Source organism: Cebus imitator, unplaced genomic scaffold (assembly GCF_001604975.1).
Source record: "Cebus imitator isolate Cc_AM_T3 unplaced genomic scaffold, Cebus_imitator-1.0 Scaffold237, whole genome shotgun sequence".
NCBI lineage: Eukaryota > Metazoa > Chordata > Mammalia > Primates > Cebidae > Cebus > Cebus imitator.
The window spans coordinates 3,711,850-3,728,935 of record NW_016107552.1 but is presented as its reverse complement, the minus strand read 5'-3'; the positions used below and the strand labels follow the sequence as shown (position 1 = coordinate 3,728,935).

Here is a 17,086-nt window from a genome sequence, read left to right as displayed (position 1 = left end):
GAGAAAGAGAGCTGATCGATGCTAAGGCACAAAGTGTCCAGACGGCTTATGGGGGCCCTTAGCTGATTCACACCTGAAGCCCCAGATAGGTGCTGACAAGGAGGGCTGAGACCTGTCTAGGGAATCGTGGGTGCCAGGCTGGTGGGGTGGGAGAGGGCGCAGAGATTGTGTTGGGCCTTTGCTGAACCTCTGCAAGGGGGAAGGGGATCTGACTTGCCCAGTGCACCTGCGGCATACAGCCTGCCCTGCAGCTTCATGGTGTGGCGAGGTAAGCCAACATGATGCCTCGTGGGCTGAGCACAGTGCCATATCCCCTCACCTCACAGAATTGCCCATTTACCAATCAGGAAATAGAGGCTCAGAGAAATTCAAGAGCTTGCCCAAGGTCCTAGAGCCAGGAAGTGGCAGAGCCATCCCTCAACTCTGGTCCAGGCTGGAAGGACTCGAAGGCCTGGGCTCTTCCCCTGCCCCCCACACCTATCTACTATAGGCGGGCAAATCACTTTACAAATCTGCCTGGGCATGTGCTGTATGCTGAACACTGAGCCAGCCATCATGGCCAGCGCTCTCTCAGGCCTCATGCAACCTGTCACATCGTTGGCTCATAGGCAACTCTGGGAATGGGAGGAGCCCCATGGAGCCAGTTGCCAGATGATGGCACATTTTCCTTGGCTGAATAGGCCCTGAGGCTTGTGCATATAGACCCTGATCTGACAGAGGGCAGATAAAGGCTGTAAGGTCCTGAAGAGAAGCAGGGCAAAGAATCCCAGAAGCATACAGGTACCCTGATATCCTCCCTTGTCCACTATCTGGACCATTCCTGTTTTGCCGCAGAAGGCAGAGGGGACGTCTAATTCCTCTGCTTGCAGGCCTTTGGGGCAAGAGCCAGCTCCATGCCTCAGTCCACCTGCCTACTGGCTGGCTCATATCCCTTATACCCCCCATCCCTCTTTGTGAATGGCCCTCCGGCCACACTTGTTCCCACTTTGGTCCCTGCAGGTCATCTCACCTTTCCCAATGGTCCCCTGGAACACTGTTCCCACAGGCCCATGGCCACCTTAAATAGCCTTTCCACTGGCTTGCAGATGGGTCTGCTCTCCGCCCCACTTCTCTGTCAGCTCTATGAGGGCAGGAACACAGTCCGACTTCACTGACGGCTCCCCCAGGACAAGTCTAATTTGGAGCTCACAGAAAGGATCCAATAGATGCCCACAGGAAGAGTGAAAGGAAGCTGTGTAGCCTGACCTTTAATAAAATGGGAAAGAAGCATATGTCAGGTTGAGGGAGGAAGGCAGCAGTCATGGGACATGAGTGGGGCTGCTTGGGTCCTGCCCAAGGCCAGGGTGCTAGCACTGCACTCCTGGGGGCCAGCTAAGCAACAGTCCATGCCCACGAGGCTGAAGCTCAATGCCAGCCTCTGCCCACTAACTCGCACTACTCCGCCAGCAATCATTTCACTACAGCACACATTAAACTGACTGTCATAGCTCCTGGAACTCCCCAAGCTCCCTTTCTCTTCACACAGGAAGCAAAAGCTTGGAGTGAACTGGCTTGCATCCCTAACTGTAGCCTTCCATGGATCCTGCATGCAGTGAGGGCTTGGCAAACCCTGTTGACAGCTGGAGATGGGAAAACAACTACTACCCCCTAGGGTCACCTGCTGTCCCAAGATGTGCAAAGCTGGAAGGCACACCTGATCCCGTCTGTCACTATTATATGGTGGCCTGGAGGATGTGCTCTGTCTGTGTCACCCAGGGTCCCTGCCCCCAGGGGCTGTTTCCCTGCCACAACCAGTGATGATGATCCACTCGCCACTTAACCACCTCCTGCTTCGCGAACCCATAAGGGACAGATGGTGGAGATCAGAGAGGTCAGGCTCTACAACTCCTATGTTGTGACTCCAGGTGTGCAAACTGGTGGTGGTCTTGGAGCAGCACTAGCCTATCTGCAAGGCCAGCAGGGCTCCACAGGGCTGCCAAGAAGGTGGCTATGGACCTCAGCTGTACTCAGCCCTTCACCTAGGGCGTAAGCCACCATGCCCAGACCTTGCAACAGCTGTAACCTAACTCAGGATGGTATCTCTTCAACTCCCCCCTGCCAAACCAGGCCCTGAAAGCCTCTGACCGCATCTTCGTCCCCTCTCCTCCTTCCCCATCTAGTCATACCAGCTTCCAGTGGATTCTAGTCACACCAAGACTGTTTCTGTCTCTAGGCATGTGTGTTGGGTGTGTGTCCATCTGGAAGCCCCTCCCCCAATATCCTCGTGGCCATCAGAGCTCTCTCACTTGATTCGGGTCCTTGCTTAGACAGTCTTCCTAACCTCCCTGTCTAAATAGTCACACTCCCACCTCTAACCCCTTGCCAGCCTTTATTTTTCTTCCTACTCATCACTAGCTGTCCACTCTGTTCTTCCAGTGAGTACACAACGCTGTATGCCCAGCACCTCAAACAGGAACCTTCTATGCGACAACCACTTAGTAGACAGCTGCTAAATGAGAGAACCTGCAGAGACGTACAGAAAATACACTGGAGGGAGCACATGAAATACAAACACTTCTGCCATGTCATGGCTTGTGGGACACTTGTGGATAGTTTTGTTCTCTTTTTCAAGCTTAAACAATATTACTGATAATAAAAGCTGCTGGCAGAGTGCTCAAATCTATTCAAACTGTTGGAATCTGCATTTCTTTGTAGGAGAGAGGACCAGGAAAGCAGCAGCCATTATGGGGGCAACCTGTCCCACTGCCTCTGGCCCCTATGGGCCCAGCAGAATCTTCAAACCATGAGGCAGACAGACTTTGAAATGCAAAATCAAGATTCCTAAGTTGAGAAAGATATCAAATTCTCCTTTTGCAAACTATAAACTAAAGCTTGACAAGAACCTGGATGTTTGGATCTGCAGCAGCCCAGGACATTCATGTGGGGACGCAGGGCATACCACCATTTTGTGGAAAGGGCCACTTTTTAATTTTTTTATTTTATTTTTTTTTGAGATGGAATCTCACTCTTACCCAGTCTGGAGTGCAGTGGTGCAATCTCAGCTCACTGCAACCTCCACCTCCCGGGTTCAAGCAATTCTCCCACAGTGCTTGGATTACAGGCCTGAGCCACGATAGCCAGCTGGAAGGGGCCAGTTTTACGTCCACAAAAAGGGAGCAGAGGTTAAAGAAAGGCGAACACCCTGCTGTATGGCCAGTATTCCCTCCTGATGCCTGGTTCTACTATCTGTGTGGTCCTGGCTCAGTCAATGTGAGCTCAAAGCTCACCAGCTCCCCCTGAACACTCGTCTGCGAGCAAAAAGCAGGGTCTCAACAGCAGGCCTTCATATCCACTCCAGTCTGATGGCACAGGACCTCTTCAGAGCCCCTCTCATTTAACCTACAAGATAGTCCTGGCTTCTGTGAGTCCCCCACATGAGCCAGCAGCACAGGCAGGTGGGGATACTGTACCTACAACAGGGTGGGGATACTGTACCTACAACAGGTGGGCAAGGGGTGGGGGTTCACAGCCAGCTGGCCTGTCCTTTACCCAGGCTCATATCAGAACAGAAGCTGACCCTGAAGTCAGAAGTCAGCAGATTCCCTCGTGATCCTTCAGCTGAGCACATAGCATGATGGGGCCCTCCTGGCAGGAGTCTGTCTCTTAACAAAACCCAGGACCTGGGCTCATCCCATACAGGTCCTGGGCCAAAGAAATGGGGTCTGACTGGGCTAGCACAGCCAGGCTGCTATTCCTTATACCTCATCTAAGTGGAATCATCCAGTATTTGTCTTTTGTGGCTGGCGATTTCACTTAGCCTAGGTTTCCCATGTTGTCTGATGTGACTGAATTTCCTCCCCCTTTAAGGCATTCCACTGTTTTGATTAGTGTATTATAGATTTATAATAAGTTTTGAAATTGGGAAGTATGAGTCCTCCAGATTTGCTTTTGTTCAAGATTGTTTTCCCCAGGGACCATCTCATAACCCCCTCTGCCCTGAACCCCTTCCAGCAGAAGCAGCAGGAGGTGAAGGGCTCAGCTCCCAACTGAGCAGAAGGCAACTGAGAGAGCAGGGCAGGGGTGCCTATGCCTTGGCCTTCTTCCTGGACACCCATCAGTAAAGGCCAGAACGTTCGTGACAAGAGGTGTCTGATGCCGTGTACTCTCTCTCCTGGGCTGCCCACCTGGGCTCTCAAAGAGCCGGGTTTCTATGAGTGCGGACTCAAGTCTCAAAATCCTGGTGAAGATTGTAACCCAGAGAATAAGTAATACAATAGCTAGAATTAGGGCCCTAGCTATCAGCATAAATGACTGTCCCTATCTAAGGTGTGCACAGTGTGCAGGGTGACAGGTGGCCTGCCTTGGAGGGTCCAAGGGCAGCCTGTGTGCAACCGTGCCGACCCTGGGTGGGAGGGCAGCCTCAGGTAGGCAACAAAGGTCTCTCAGGACAGACCTAGACCTTGGCCATTATGCCATAGGCAGGGAGCCCTAAGAGGGCCTCGCAGAGGAACAAGGAGCAATGGGAGATGCTGACACTGAAGAAATGGGCCTCACTAGAGGGGTGAGAAGAACTGCTGGCTGAGGGCAGTGTAGGGTGTGTTGCACATCGCCCCAGCACTGCATCCCTCACCTCATTACCACAATCATTCTGCTTTCATATCACAATCATTCTCATTGAGGAAAGAAGAGTCCTGGGCCTCCAAGAGTTCCCATGCAGAGCCAGGTTCTGAATCCAGGTAAGGCCAGCTTCAGGGCCCACATTCTCGTCCCCTCCCCCAAAAGCCCTGCTGTCAGCAGCTAAGCAAGAGGCACACTGTGCCCTGAAGGCAGTTTCTCTGCAAGGCCTGGGTGGGCAGAGCCTCACCTGGAGGTGCCTGTGAAAGACCCAAGGGTTCAGGAGTCAGCCACACATCTCCAGGCAGGCCTTGCTTGTGGGCCCCTTTGAAAAGGCAGACATCGGACGCTCCAGTCCACCACTGAGCTGTGAGATGGCAACAGGAAAAAGGTACTGCCAAGCCCACAGGTGGGATTTTATGAAGAAATGTGCTGCTGTCAAATATACACAGTGGGAAGTGTTTGTTACCAAACAGCTGTGTTTGGAAAGTGGTAACTACTTCCCAGTTAATAGTTCCATATTCGTCAGTGACAACATGGAGTTGCGTCCCCCAGGTCTGTGAACAAGCTGTTGCCAGCATAGCAAACACCCCAGGTCTGGGCAGAGCCACATGCAGCCCCCAGGATGGCATGCCCCAGAGCAGCAGGAAGGTCTTAACTCAGGCTTTCAGGGGAGCTAGGTGTTAACAACCTGTTTTCAATTTGGTGGTGGTAACTGGTTTCTGCGTGAAGCAAATACAGGAGCCAGTGGGAACCACCCCAGCAGCATATTCAGGGTCTAGGATGAGCTCAGGGGCCCGAGGCATTCCATTTCTGAGAACCAAAGAACTCAGCCTGTGAATACAGTGAACAGAAAAGCTGGCAGAAACTGAGGCTGATGGCTATGGGGGCGTTATCTGGGGATACTGACATGAGCAGTGCAGCCCAAGGCAGCCTCCATCCCTGCTACTGGGGATGGCTGGGTCAACTGGGCCACCTATCCTGGAGCATCACAGAATGACCAAAATGACCTGAGGGGAGGGTCACTTATGGAAAGAGCAAAATGGCAAACTATTGAGTGTGGACAGGGCATGGGGGACAGTGCAGCAACTGGGCCAGTTTGAGATTGTCTGGGGCTGATGTCTGGCTCTGTCATTCAGCTCTGTGTGACTCTCAGTCCAGGTTCCCAGATGCAAAGTGGAAAGGGCATGATCCCTGGAGTGCCTGGCGTCGAAAGCACACAATCAACAGGGCATGTGCACTAGAGTTGGGAAGAAATACAGGCAGGGCATCTTAAGTCCAAATATCTGAAATCCAAATTGTTCCAAAATCTGAAACTTTGGTGCTTAAAGGAAAGATCATTGGAGTATTTTTGTTTTGTTTTGTTTTGTTTTGCTTTTTTGAGATGGAGTTTTGCTCTTTCACCCAGGCTGGAGTAAAGTGGCGTGATCTCGGCTTACTACAACCTCTGCCTCCCCAGTTCAAGTGATTCTCCTGCCTCAGCTTCCTGAGTAACTGGGATTACAGGTGCCTGCCACCAAGCCTGGCTAATTTTTGTATTTTTAGTAGAGACAAGGTTTTCCCATGTTGGCCAGGCTGGTCTCAAACTCCTGACCTCAGGTGGTCCATCAGCCTTCCAAAGTGCTGGGATTACAGGTGTGAGCCACCGTGCACAGCCTCATTGAAGCATTTTGGATTTCAGATTTTTCGCTTAGGGATGGCTAAGCCAGGTAGGTATAATGCAAATATTCTCAGATCTGGAAAAAAGCCAAAATCCAAAACCCTTCTGGTCCCAAGCATTTTGTATAAAGAATACTCAATCAGTGTTACAGCTCTTCTAGAATTTGTCTAGCATGCTTTCTGGTTTTTGCTGGAAAGCCCACCTCCCCTCCAAAAAAAAGAATACTCAACCCGTACTAGATCCAAGATAGCAAATTTTAGGGTGGTGGAATTATGGTTACCTCCCTCCGACTTTTCTTTAATTTTGACATAAATACTACTTCTAAAAAATTTATCAAGAGAAGAGGCAAGCTGTAATAACAGCATTCTGTGTCTAGTGCTGAGCTAAGCACTTTACATGCACTGGCTCCTTCAAATTCAACATAAAGCCATTTACCGGGGAAGTGGAGGCTGGGTGGGTGGGGCCTATATCGCCACTCAACTCTTCTCCACCCAAACCTGCTCTTTCACTGCTTTCCCTTGCACAAGTGCCAACTCCTAATAAACATTTTGTACCCAAAATTCCACCTTCGTATCTGCTTCTGGAGAAGGTAGTCTGTAACAGGATGGGGAAGGGTCTGAGCTCACTACTAGAAAACACCAGATCCTGGTCAGAGCTAGCTGACCACAGCTAGAGGAGGCTGCATGGCTGCCTGAGGAAGCTTTTGAACAGAGGGACACCAGAGGTGGGGGAGGAAAGGACATTGGTTACTAGTGTCTATTCCACTGATGTGTGTGTGTGGGCTCTTGTAGTGGGCTCTGCTGCTCCCAAAAGAGGGAAGGGGGAAAGTTCCCAAAGCAATGGTGGGCCCAACAGGGTTCATATCAGCCATTGCCCCTCAGGCCCAAAGATAGCTTTAGCAGTGAAGACATGCTGGTTGGGGTTTATTAAGATCCAGGTCCACCTGAGTGCAGAAGGCCTGGGGCACAGAGGTAAGGTCCACTGCCAAGGGCAGTCTGGGCAGAGAGCAAGCCAGGCTCCAGTGTGGCACCAGCAGCCAGAGGAGCTGGAGCTAGCTGTCATTTACCAGCATGCACTGCACCCTGAACTATAGACCAAAGCCTCAGATGAGACTCCCTCCCTCTCAGACCTGTGTCGACTGCTGTACCCCGAGGAAATCAACCAAGCCACGTGAGCACGCTGGTCAATGTGGGGACAGAGCACTTACCTTCTTGGACCCCTGTATCTAATCCTCCAAACAGAATTCTGTGAAGTACCACTTCTTGCACATAGCCAATGCCAAGCCAGGACTCATCTCTTGGCCAACTGTCCATTCTGGTTCTTCAAACATTCCACAGAGAATGTTGGAGGGAACCCACAGGGGACCTCTAGGAGGAGGACCTGACTGAGTCCTCACAGATAGACCCTAAAGGTCACCCCTGCTTGCTCAGCACACTTGGCCCTCCCTGGCCCTTGCCTACACTGATGTCAGCCCAGAATGGCCACCTTCCTGGGCTTCTTGCCCTGTCTGGGTACTCTCCCTTCTAGACCAATGCTGTCCCCTATTCACACTATAGGTCTCAGCATAAAAGGTGTCTTTGTGGCATCCCATAATTAAAGAAAAAAAAAAAAAAAGGTGTCTTTGCAGAGGCACAGCAGCACCCTCACCCCTCTGTGCATCCCGTTATTTTCTCTCTGGTATTGGTCAAATGAGACTTGCCTTACTCATCTGAATGTTTTTATTTTTTATTTTTATTTTTGAGACAGTCTCGCTCTGTCACCCAGGCTGAAGTGCAGTGGCACGGTCTCGGCTCACTGCAACCTCTGCCTTCTGGGTTTGAGCAATTCTCATGCCTAAGCCTCCAGAGTAGCTGGGACTACAGGCGTATGCCACCATGCCTGGCTAATATTTGTATTTTCAGTAGAGGCAAGGTTTTACCACATTGGCTAGGTTGGTCTCGAACTCCTGACCTCAGGTAATCCCCCCGGCCTTGGCCTCCCAAAGTGCTGGGATTACAGGTGTGAGCTACCACGCCTGGCCATCTGCATGTTTTAAAATCTGACCCCTCCTTAGAATGTAGCTCCAGCAGGCAGGACAACAACCAGGACATTGCCCAACAACTCCTGTGTGAAGGAAAAGAAAGTCACCCCTACTTTAGGCCCTGCCCAGGCCACACCACCTCCACAAATCTAAACACCAGCAGAAGAGGTCTGGCTGGCAAGTCCCTGGAAGCGCTTAAGCCTGGGGCAGCTGTTAAGGATCACTACATCATCTGCTTTCCAAAAAGAGCTGGAGGAGGTTGTCAGCACTCAACCCCCATGAAGCAGAGGCTGTGAAGATGGTTCTAGCAGCTGCACCAGAGAGAAGAGCCCAAGGGCAGGGTATGGTGAGGAGGCCCCTGCAAGATGCAGCTGGAGATATGGGGCCTGGGGCAAACAAGGCCGGAACAGAGAGTAGGCAGGGCCCCTAGGGCACCTGGAAGAGAGGCATATTCTTGCTGAGATGATGGGTCAATGGCAGGGGCAAGGGAGCACAACATCAGAGTGTGAGTCACTGCATAGCCCTCACAGGAAAGAGTGATGAGCCTATGGACTCTTATCCCTTCCACCACAGCCTACCCCTGAGGCTGTGCGGCCCCCTACACCTGTTCTTCCCTCCATTCCTGGCTGTGACCCTGGGTCCTCACCACTGGTTCCCTGGGAAGTTGGCCTACTCCTGGGTCTGGGCCTGCCTCCTGCAGCTCTCTCGCCCATCCCTCCCATGTGCTGGTACTATGAAGCTCCAATCTGTCTTAGCTTTGCCCACCAACCTTCAAAGATGCCTGCCTGTCCATGGAAGAAGATCCAAGCCCGCTTGTCCGGGCAGTCCACTCACCCGGTGGGTCTTGCTGTAGGTGTAGAGGAAGGCCAGCCGGTAGAGACTCTTATAGTGTTGGGGGAAGCGGCTCAGGCACAAGCGGAAGGAGGCGATGCACTGCTCTGTGAGAAACTGCCGCTGCTCCTCAGCACCAGCTGGCAGTCCCTGGGGGAAGGCCACTGGCTCCCCTGCAAGGTCCCCTTTCTTCTTCCCATCCCACAGGGTGGGTGTGGATGCTGAGGGCTTGCCAGGGATGCAGGCAGAGGTCGGAGGTTCTGCAGCAGGCTTCTGGACACCTTGCTCTGCAGCCCGGAAGTCTTCTGTATTCTCCAAGCACTCCTCGTTTTTTCCTACAGTTGAGAAGAAGGAAAAGAGTCACCCTGGTTTTAGGCCCTGCCCATGCAGTGGTCTACCACCAGTGATGGAGGAGCCTTGGTGGGGTGACCGGGTATGGCTGGATCAATGCCTTTGCTGAGTGGGTTCTGGACCCAGCAGCAGCAGTAGACACAGGGCCCGGTGCTGGCTCTGCCTCAACTGAGGTCTCCCGCTCTGTGAAACAGGCTGTCCCAATTGGCATGCAGTGGGGGACCCGGAGGCTACAGAGAATGGGAGTTATGGGCTGGGCTCTGGGTCTTCCCCTCTGAATGGTGACACAAGCTGTCCCACCTCTGGGGCTGGGGCATGGGGAAGCAACCCACAAAGGGCAGGTGTTGCCACCACCATTATTGAATAAAACACAGCCAGGAGAGGGCTCACAAAGTATCACATCTGCTCCTGTGCTCAGTGCTCAGCCCACTGCCTGCCCAACATCCCTCTTCAGAGTTGCTGCTGCTGTGTGTGAGCCAAGTGCTCCCATATGGGCCCTCATATGACATGAGCTCAGCTCCTGAACACCCAGCCTTGCTCCACCAGGGACCATGGGGCAGCAGTTAACATCAGGAGAGCCTAGGCTGGATGGTGGGGCTGCAGGGCTGGCCTCAGGATGATGACAGTGGCCTAGGTCATCTTGAGCTAGACCCTGAGCTGCAGGCTCCTTGGCTACAGAAGGAGAAAGCTGTCTGGCCGGGAGGGTGGGACAGATGGAAGGGGCTGGGGAACAAGGGACAAAGGCAAGGGGTCTTGTGGCCTGTGGCTCCTTAGACACCCAGGAACATGGCACGCCCTGTGCAACCTGCCTGGAGGAGGCCAGAGAAGCAGCCAGCAGCAGCAGCTCTCAGGTGGTGTGCTATGGCTGAGCCCTCTCCCTACTGTAGTATTGGCCTGGAGACAGCTGGGGCCTGCTGGAGCAGGGCCGAGTGGGCAACGACCAAGACCCCCAGTTCCTCACATGCTAAGTCAAAGCCTATCTGCAGACATCAGGTGTGTGGCCAGCTTGTCCACCATCACTGTTATCGTTGAGGAAAGAATTTGAGCAGTCACTCCCTATACTGCCCTCAGCCACCTGCCATTAGTGTGACCTTCCCTCTCTGCTCCCCTGCAGCCCAGTGGACCGCCTCCCTCAGTGTCCTTGCCTCTCCACCATCACTGCTTCTCCTGGAGCCATTGCCCTTCTCCCTCCCCTGCATCACTGCCCCCAGTGGTGTTTGCAAAGAGAAGCCATAAGAGCATCTCCCCTTCCCCAGGCCCAGAGCCACCCACAGGCTGTCCCCTCCCCCACCCTTTGAGATGGCCGGAATGACTGAGTGCCCAGAGGTCCTAGCTCCTTCCACACTACACTGTCTTCTCACGTGAGCTCAGGAAGCTGCCTACGTACCACAGCTTAGGGCTGGCACCCATCTTACAGGGGATACCATCACTTTATTCAAAAACGTGCCAGGTTTCTAATGTGTTCAAAACATGGCTCACCAAACAGTGTAAGCCATGACACTGGGAGCTGCCCTGTGCTAGGCACGGGGAAGACAGAGGAATCAGATGACGATGCAGGCCTCTCAGTGGTTCACATCAGGCACGGAGAGCTTGGACACAAAGACACACAAGAGCACAGTTTTTATGGAAACCAGGCAGGTGGTCAAGAATTCAGCCAGAGATCTCAGAACACATAAAGAGAGAAGAAAATAGCAATCCTAGACTGAGTTAAAAACCCAGCTGCAAGGAGGACCTGCTTGGAGAGAGAACTATTCTCTTTTCTCTTTCTTTTGCCTATTAATAGGCTGTGCGTGGTAACTCGCACCTGTAATCCCAGCACTTTGAGAGGCTAAGGTGAGAGGACTGCTTGAGGCCAAGAGTTCGAGACCAGCCTGGGGCAACATAGCAAGACCTCATTTCTACCAAAAAATTTTTAAAAATTAAGCAGGTGTGGTGGCACCTGTAGTCCCAGCTACTCGGAAGGAGGATCTCTTGAGCTCAGAAGGTCAAGGCTATAGTGAGCCACGCATTCCAGCATGGGCAACAAGGTGAGACCCTGTCTCAGAAACAACACCACCACCACCAATCAGTTACTTAGGGGTCTGGGTGGCCTAAGTGGCCCAGGAGAGATGGTGTGAGCTGCCTTATCCACAGCATCCACTCCCACTGCTGAACAGGTCACAGAGTCATCCACTTCCTTACTGGAAGAAAGAAGGTCAGAAATGCCAACAGGACCACACCACATTTCCCAGCCAGGATGTCCAATTCTACCGCTAGCTGCATGAAGACAAGAAAACTTTCTAACAAGAGAAAGCAAGTGAAATGTGTGCACTGGACACTCCAGCCTAGGCCAGTGTCTGCTGCTGGCAAGGAAGACTGGCTTGGAATGCCTGTGGTGCATGTGCCAAGGCCAACAGAGCACAGAGCACAGGAGCCATCTGATCTACAACAGCCCATGGAGGTCCTAGGAAGCATGAGGCACAGACAGGCCTCTAGCTGAGCCTCTAGACTGATATGTACTGATGGCCCAGTGAACTCAGGGGGCCTCGTTATAGAAGAGCCTGACCTGCAAGTGGCTACACATCTTGGCAAGACACCAACAGCTGAGAGTCCCAGGCCAATATGTTCTAGCAGAGATCTCAAGTCAGTCTCTTTTGCCTTCTGAGGTCCTCTTACTCAAACTCTCCTAAGCTGAGAAAAGAGCCCAGTAAGGGTGCTCTCCACAAAGGGTGGGCAGGCAAGATGGGCAGGAAGCTGGGCACTGGCAGGTAGGTCAACTGCCCCCAAGGCAGCCTCCCCTGACACAACCATTTATCACCCTGTCTTGCGTGTGGTACACAGGCATGGTCAGTAGGCCTCTACTTGACCAGGAATGGGCAGATGCTATTCTGGCATGCCCTTGTGTCCACTGCCTGGATCACAACAGGTGGTTGTCAACTCTTGCCTTCAGAATGATTTGGGTTTTACCCTCTTGCCTTCAACATGATATAATAGAGTGGGTTTGTGTTTAAGTGATCAAACTGTGAGCAACTTTCTTCTCAAATAAGTAAGTCTTTACTCTTGTCACTTTCATATTTTACACTTTTTTTTTTTGAAGCTCTACTCCTTGCAAAGGTGAGCTTCAGCTAGCTGCATCAGTCACTTCTGGGAAAGGCTCTCTCCTTAAGGCACCTCAGTCAAGGCCAGAGTGGAGAAAGACAGCCTCTGGAGAATTAAAGAAAGGAGGCGGGTCCTCAGGCAGTGTGACAGCATGTGCCTGCTAGACATGGTGGGAGGGAGCGCATCTTGGTGCCAGGCAGGATGTGGCTGTCAGATCTGTTTCTGCTTCCCCTCAGTGCAGATCTGAACCTGTTGTGCCCCACTGCTTGATAACAAATACAAAACGCATGAGTGAGGGCCTGCACCCCACAACATTAATGATGGAAGAAGCAGCAGGCTGGTGGCTAGACTCTCTATGAGGGTGTGCTGGGAAGACAAGAGGTGTGGAGCACACTTGAGGCCCGCACTCAACACTGCCTAAGCGCTGCAGGCCTGGCTTTCTGCAGGGAGGCCAAAGGTTGCTCAAGTACTGCAGGCTGTGATGGCCAGGCTGCTACCCAATGGTGGAGCCAAGGGGAGTACATGTTGAAGACCACCACTGACCAAGACCAGGTCTGGAGGAGTGCTCTGCTCCCAGAACTGTCTGCTGGCAGTGGGCTTGGGATGCATTCCCAGCTCTATCTGCTTTCCCAACAGGAAGTTCATCAACTTCACCACCACGGTTACCAAAAAGCCAGGCTTACAGAGGAGGAACACGGCCATGGAAGCAAGAGGTTTCATTTCATGCTTATCAGCTATTGTGATGACATTTGGTTCTACCCTAAGTTTCTTCACCAACGGCCAGCCCCACAAACTATCTGCTTAAACCACTGGCTCTAATGGAAGGAGGGAAGAGGCAGGACACTCTTCATGAGTCTAGAAGGGCCTGCATAGGCTGTGCCAGACCAAAGTCAACTCGCTCTTTGCTTTGCTCCCCTAACACCCATGTCCCCCTCCCCATGTAAGGCGGAGAGAAGCTCATGATGACAATACCAACCACAGCAGTCACTGCTTGACAGGCCACAGAGCACACATGGTAGGTCTTGTCCGAGAAGTTTAAAAAGTCTCATTTTTAAGACCAGAGATGCTGTATTAGAGTGTTAAGAGTATAAATTACCTTTCTCCTTCCCATTCCACACTTCCTACAGTGTGTTTATGTCAGTTACAGAATGTCAACATTGGCTGGTGACAGCATAGTGACTGCCTGGTAAGAGAGTGGGGTAGTGGCTTCATCTCTCAACGAGGACCAGACACAAGTAAATCCACCTGGTCCATTCTGTGACCTCTTATCTGGTGTCTCTACCAGGTGTCCCCTAATGGGGGCACTTCCAACCTACAGGGGATGTGGCCTCATGCCCTTCTAAGGCCAGCCAGGGGAGGCTAGCAGGGAGCAGAGAGCTGGGAGAGGTCTTCCCCAGCATGGATGGCTCTGGCCCACTGCCACATCTATGTGTGAGCTCTCATCCAGGGCTTGCTCTGGGACTTCCTGGGACAAGGCTGGGGTCCCTCAGGGAGGCAGGTTATCACCAATGTTTTTCCCTGTCCATCCACCCAACCTGGAGAGGTAGCATGGGGTAATGGTTAAGGGTGCAGACTGACAGGGCAAATTCTGGACCTTCTCTGAATCTCGAGTTCTTCAGCTATAAAATGGGAATAGTCATTATGCTTTTTTCCTAGGGTGCTTGGGAGAACCAAATAAATTAGCACAGTGCCCAGCACAGAAAAGAGTATGGGGCTAGGTTGTTATTATTGTTTGGAAAACACCTGTAAGCCCTGGCCAGAGTAAGAAAGCTCTGAAATCTACAGCTGACCAGTCACAGCTCAGAGTGGGGCCAGGAATGCCCCAGTCTGCCTGTGATCTCCCAGTAAGCCCAGGTGAAGGGCTGTGCCAACTGATTTCTACAAACGGGGCCTGGGGCCCCCAAGGAGAGATACCACAGGCTTAGATCAGGGCCCTCTGCCAAAAAAAGAGGGAGATTTTTCCTGAAGACCTGATATGATTCAGACTAAAAAAAAAACAAACCACATTTGTGACATTTAGGATCCAAAGACTTTTAAAATAACCATTTATCAAGAAAAAAAACCAGAGCACACTGATGTCACAGACATGGATTTCCCAGGCTGGGCTGTGGGGGTCATAATAACAATAAGAAGCATCCCTAAAGCACATATGGTGCTGGGCTCTGTGCGCACTCTCAGGAGCTGCCTTGCTCATCCTCACTACCCCGGGGTGGGAACTGGGACCATTCCCATCCCACAGGGAGAACAACTAAGGCCCAGAGAGTGAGCAACTTGCCCAGTCAAGATCCCTGGGCCACGAAGCCTTCAGCTCTTCCCAGAATGCCACAGGACATCAAAGTGATTCTAATTCACTGAGTTAGAGCTTCATACCTCTTTCTTCTGTAGCTCCCTGAAGGTCTTTACCCATTGCTCCTGCTTGGGAACTGAGAATGGGCAGCCTCTTCTCTGTGTAGGATTTCCTGGAGCCTTCCAGTAAGCTGGTGGGCTCGTTAAAGAAGTCCTGCGTCGAGCTGGAGTCTGAGAGCGCTACAGCTGTGCTGTCCTGGCTGCGGTCTGAGGGAAGAAAGAGGAAGAGAGGGCAAGAGCATTAACCTACACCACTTCCAACACAGGGGACCTCCCTATGGTGAGTCTCCCTGCCGGTGGCCTAGGGACTGCCTTGCAGGAGATGGCCAGAACACAGCCATTCAACACTGCTGGGCCCAACCCATCCCAGAGGCCACCAAGCCACTCACCAAAGGCACCAATCTTCATGGTCAACCCTCCTGGGGTTCTCCCAAACAGTGGTATTCTGGTAAATGTTTAACAACTGGCTCTCAGGGAAAAAGAAAGCCCTGATTAATAGCACTTACTGATTTCTGTAGTGTAAATGTTCCCACCATGGCAATTTTCAAGTTACCAATGTGCTGTTGCCAAATGTGGAGTTGGGAAGAGATACACAGTAGCCACCATTAGGTAGTATTTCTACCATATAAATATAACAGAAATAAATGAAGTAGGAAAGAATTCAGTAAACATTTTTAATCTGTTGATAAAAGCTAGTGTGATCTGGAAGAACTCTAGATCTTTGGGAGCCACAGAGGCAAAAGACATTTGTACTCACTCACTGGCTGCTTTCTTCGGACCTTCACAGGTGCTCAGGAGAAAGAACGGGGGGGGGGGGCAGGGCAGGGAGGGAAGCTGAGGAAACCTTTCTGGGAGTAGAACAGACCTGGAGGGGAGGAGTGGTTGCTGCCATGGAAAAGATACAAAGCCTACCTGGAAGAACAGAAGCCTTTAGGCACAGAGGTAGGGGAGGAAACATTGTTGCCTCCAGGGTACAGGTGAAAACCCATTGCAGCTGAGGAAGGGAAAAGGAAAAACTTTCTATTCTAAGGGAGGGGCAGGAAATCATATAGGGTCCAAACATTAGAGGTCTCCCACCACCAAATGAGGAGCAGTATCACTGAGAAAGTCCTACCCCTGAGATGCAGGGACATAGAGCCCACCTAAGTCTGAGGCTGGGACCAAGACAACAGAGAACTACCCTGTGTCCCTAACCCCAGGCTAGCATGCACTGAGTAACAAGCAAAGCAGTACTGTGGGGAGAAGGCAAGAGCATGGAGGAGTCCCCTCCCTGAGATGCACACAAAGGCCTAAGGCTGATGGTGGAACTGCAATGTTGAGAAAAACCTTGTGGCAAGCCAGCGCCCCTACTAAGCACAAGGTAACATAAGAGGAATTTGAGTTTGGGTGGTCAAGGCTGCAGTGAGTTATGATGGCACCACTGGGGCACTGAAGGTAACCACAGCAACAACAAAACCCAAGCCAGCTCAATTTCTGACTAGCCTAATTCAACTTTCCCTACTAAAGGCCTAGAAACAAAAGAGAAAGCCTATTCCAGGCATAAATATTACTTATTGCAGTCTCCTCTGTCCTACATGATATCTGGTATTCAATGTAAAAATTGTAAGACACACACAGACAGAAAGAAAAAAGTACATTGTCAAGAGACAAAACAATCAGCAGAACCAGGCTCCCAGATGACCCAGATACTGGAACTACATGTCAGGGAATTTAAAATAACTAAGATTAATATGATTCATAAATATGATTAGTGTGTCAAAGGCCGTAGTAGAAAAGCTGAACAACATGCATGAACAGACAGGAAATTTCAGCAGTGAGATTAAAAAAAAGCAAGAATCAAATGCAAAGGCTAGAAATAAAAAACACAGTAACAGAGATGAAGAATGCCTTTCCCAGACATTGCAGCCAACTTGACACAGCGGAGGAAGAAAAGGAACTCAAAACTTGAAAACAGGTAACTAGAAATACTGAACAGTCTCCAACTTACAATAGTTCAACTTAAAATTTTTTTTGACTTTACAACGCAAAAGTGATATGCATTCAGTAGAAACTACACTTTAAATTTTGAATTTTGATTTTTCCTGAGCTAGTGATATGCAGTAAGATACTCTTACATGAGATATTCAACACTTTATCATAAAATAGGTTTTGTGTTTAATCAGTGCACCAGGGGCCAGTTTCATGGAAGACAATTTTCCACAGACTGT

General features: G+C 51.2%; 1 protein-coding gene and 1 non-coding gene across 7 annotated transcripts in view; one reads left to right on the top strand and one right to left on the bottom strand.

The window, feature by feature from the left end:
- The window catches only part of CABIN1 (calcineurin binding protein 1), a 158,821-nt gene that overhangs the window by 49,406 nt on the left and 92,329 nt on the right, over window positions 1–17,086 (bottom strand). For 5 of the 6 annotated variants that reach the window (XM_017498113.1, XM_037727702.1, XM_037727703.1 and 2 more), the window contains 2 exons: window positions 14,904–15,086; window positions 9,108–9,439 (listed from right to left, as the gene is read on the bottom strand). In XM_017498113.1, coding sequence (XP_017353602.1) covers window positions 9,108–9,439; window positions 14,904–15,086 — 515 coding nt within the window. The remainder of the gene's footprint in view (window positions 1–9,107; window positions 9,440–14,903; window positions 15,087–17,086) is intronic. The other variant, XM_017498114.2, reaches the window with a different exon arrangement.
- On the top strand, window positions 6,394–6,455 carry LOC119466885. Its single transcript, XR_005195394.1, has one exon. It is a non-coding gene; the product is annotated as a U7 small nuclear RNA (small nuclear RNA).